Genomic DNA, 3,583 nt, shown 5'->3' on the forward strand with positions numbered 1-3,583 from the left:
AATATAAAACGTTTTCTAAAATACAATGACAAATGAGGAACAAAAAATAAAGTTGAGGCTAAAACTGAACAATGTTGTATATCTAGTGGTTTTTGTGGAATAAACCTTACATAAGGGGCCGAGCTACTATGTAGCTTGGGGTAGCCCAGGCTACCCCTCAAAATTTTCAGTCAAATGTAAATTTAGTGATCTTTTTAGAAAATCAATCAAAAATCCGTTGGAAATCCATCACAAATCCGTTGGCAATCTATCGCAAACTCTAATAATTGGGAATTTAGTGTAAATTCGTTGGTTTAGTGATGATTTTCTAATGGAAACTTCCTTCGGAAACGAATTTTTTTAGTAGTGAAAGCCCTAAAAAATTTTGTGCAACCCCTGATTTTTCTTTGTGGATCCGCCAATGCTTACTATCTTAAATATATACAAGAATAAATAATTTATAACTAATATATTAGGTTGATAATATTTCTATGTTTTCTTGGGTTGAGCTTTATAAAAGTAATTTTCGGACATTAACCCGTCCAGCTTAAATTTATGGCGATTACAAAATATACAAACTATAACGACCTGACCCCAAGCTCTAACACAATCATTTAGAAGTTAATATCACCTAGTGATTACACCTACTACCTATTGACGAATAACCCTAGACAAAACATAAAAAGATGGATATCCATTTCTTCATTGGGGAAGAAAATTCATTCGTAACTTGAAATTTAATGGTTCTTGAAGAAAAAGAAGACATAAGCCTTAGAAAGATGCATAGAAATGGTCCACTAGAACCTCAGTGCACCTCACCTCACCTCGGCCCTGATAGAATGGAAGCTGACATTGGTTTCGATCTTTTCTCATATCCATCTGTTATTTTCTGCATAGAAATGGTCCACAAGAAGTTGTAATCCAAGTTCGATTCAACATCCATTACTCCCTCTATCACCTTAACCACCGATGACATTGAGGGCCTTTTCGTATAATCAATCTGCAAACACCATGAAACCACTTTCATCATCTCCACGACTTCCGTACCATGTTCCTGCATATCTTTACTATACCTGTCAACTATATGTAACAAAGTCCCTTGTTCCCAACACCTTTGAAAGATACCCAGCAAGTGTTGACTTTCTTTTGGCTGAGATATATCGAGATTTTTCCTCCCACATAAGATCTCCAAAAGAACGATCCCAAAGCTATATACATCTGCCTTTTCGGTGATAATTGAATCGAAGCATTCTGGAGCCATATAGCCAAAAGTTCCTCTCACTGTGCTCATCACTTGGCAGCTTTGATTTCTATCTACGAGCTTAGACAACCCAAAATCAGATACTTTGGCATTGAAATCGCTGTCTAGGAGTATGTTTTGAGGTTTAATATCGAGGTGAATGATTTTTTGCCGACATTCTTCATGAAGATATGCTAAACCTTTAGCAATATCAAGAATAATCTTCTTTCTACATTCCCACTTGAGTACGTTCTTTCTGTCTCCATTGTAGATCCATCCATCTAGTGATCCATTACTCATGAATTCATAGACGAGAAACCGCTCTGATTTCCAAGCACAAAATCCTCTGAGTTGAACTAGATTCACATGGTGAATGCTGCCAATGGACTCAACCTCTGCCATGAATGATTTCCTAACCTCATTCCAGTCTACCTGCATGAGACCAAGACCATGAAGACATTTTACTGCAATCTTTGAGTCAACTTCGAGAGAACCTTCGAAAACGGATCCAAATCCTCCTTCACCAAGCTTTTTGCTGAAATTTTCTGTGGCTGTTTTTAGTTCTTCATAGGAAAACCGAGTAGGCATTCCTGGAACTTTATCCAGATACTCTTCTTCCATTTCACCATCCACCTCTTCCTTTTGGCCTATGAACATAGTAATAACTACAACCACAATGACAAGAAGCACCAAACTTCCAACTGTGGAACCTAGAATTGTCGTAACATGATTTTTTGTCTTTGGTGATTTATATCTTCCATTCTGGACTTTTATAAAAGCGGAAGCATGGACTTGATTGTTTGCATCTACATCAAAGTTGGTCATAGTAAAAAGCTCAGAAGGTAAATCACAATACCCACTTGAAGAATTCGAACCGAAGTACTCAAATATAGCTGCTTTGCATGAGCAGTTGTTCAGACACGCTTGTTTACAAGTCTCCATATCCACATGCTCCATGTTAGCTGTATAGGTGAAGTACTTGATGTTCTTGAGTTCAATGAAATGTTGATCTTGTGTAGCATTACATGTGAGAGGAGTAACTTGAGAGCAACCCTTGTTTGGTTGGCTATTATCCACTGCTCTAAAATATTCTGTCACCGGAGAGCTTGATGACTTCGGACAACTACATTGTACATCACCCCAGCAAATGCCATTTCTCCCACAAGCCAACGGATAAGAACAATCTCCAAAATCATATTCAGTTAGAAGATCAGCCACCATTTCCCCTCCAAAGGCTTTCAAGTGCCCATCTGGCATTAGTTTTGCATATTCAAGTGGGATTTCTTGAGGTACATCAATGCTATCGAGCTTAGTAGAAGAATTAATCAAGAAACACAAACTCCCATTTAAGAGCTCAACATAAATTCTTTCTTTATGTATATTTGTGACATTTATCAAGCGTTTGTAATAGACTTGAGGTGGGTTTGATTCGACATAAGCAAACAGACCGTTATCAGTGAGTTGAAGATAGTAAGAATCTTTTTGAGCCATCCAATTGGTTGAGGAAACACTAGGTATCAGCTTCTGTCCTTGCAATAGTTTTTGTCCAGCTACCAAACAGTCTGTTGGGTGATCAAAAGATTGCCAAACCATGGAGTTATCGCCATCAAACAACATCAGATTTCCTTCATCAGTTAGGTTCATGCCAGCAGTAGATTTCCCTACAGTGTTTGTAGTCCAAACTATGCTTCCATCCACATCATGTAACGCCAATTCTCCAGCTGCAGTGAGATTCAGTATTGCACCTTCCTTGACTGAATTGTCTCGGTTGGGTGACCAAATGACTGTTGGATTGCCTTTTGTGCCAAAAATATAACCAGGAGAGTAAGATATCTTGATGACAATGGCGAAGAGGTAAGATGTGCAGTTTCCGTTACAGAAGAAGCCACAAGCGAATTTTTCTTTATCAAGGATGACTCTGATCCTTGAGCCATCTGTGAAGTTAATGGAAGGGATAGAAGATTCATCGTTGGTCCATGTGGTTGAAAGATTTGCTTTAGGTAACGGTTGAAGAGTATTGGGTGGATAGCGTACATATATAACAGGACCACTAACAGGCATGAGGGGGGAAGGAATGCGGAAGTACGGATTAGGAAGAACCGGTGGATTAGTTTTTTGTGAGCAACTATGAAACTCTGTGTTGGATGAGAAGATGAGAAAGAAGGCAAAGAAAAAGCTACAGATCCACTGTGCCCTCATCGCTAATGAACACACGATAACCTATGAAAATGAAAAAATGATATAAACATCTAATTCAAATGTGAGGAGGTTTTAAGAACTCAATTTCATGCAATAGTTGACTCATGTAAGGCCAAGTTTCTTTTTCTGATTCTCTCTAAATGGTGAAAACCATTTCATGTTCAT

The 3,583-nt window shown here is 38.2% G+C and overlaps 1 protein-coding gene across 1 annotated transcript; it reads right to left on the reverse strand.

Moving 5' to 3' along the window:
• Positions 1 to 472: 472 nt before the first annotated feature.
• On the reverse strand, positions 473 to 3,583 carry LOC111895080 (G-type lectin S-receptor-like serine/threonine-protein kinase SD2-5). Its single transcript, XM_023891196.3, has one exon. The coding sequence runs from the start codon at positions 3,416 to 3,418 to the stop codon at positions 800 to 802; it is 2,619 nt and encodes an 872-aa protein (XP_023746964.1). The 5' UTR covers positions 3,419 to 3,583; the 3' UTR covers positions 473 to 799.

The sequence above is a fragment of the Lactuca sativa genome, chromosome 1 (assembly GCF_002870075.4).
Source record: "Lactuca sativa cultivar Salinas chromosome 1, Lsat_Salinas_v11, whole genome shotgun sequence".
NCBI lineage: Eukaryota > Viridiplantae > Streptophyta > Magnoliopsida > Asterales > Asteraceae > Lactuca > Lactuca sativa.

What these genes read in the sequence shown, in the direction of transcription:
- LOC111895080 (XM_023891196.3), bottom strand. Translation starts at nt 3,418, where the DNA reads ATGAGGGCACAGTGGATCTGTAGCTTTTTCTTTGCCTTCTTTCTCATC.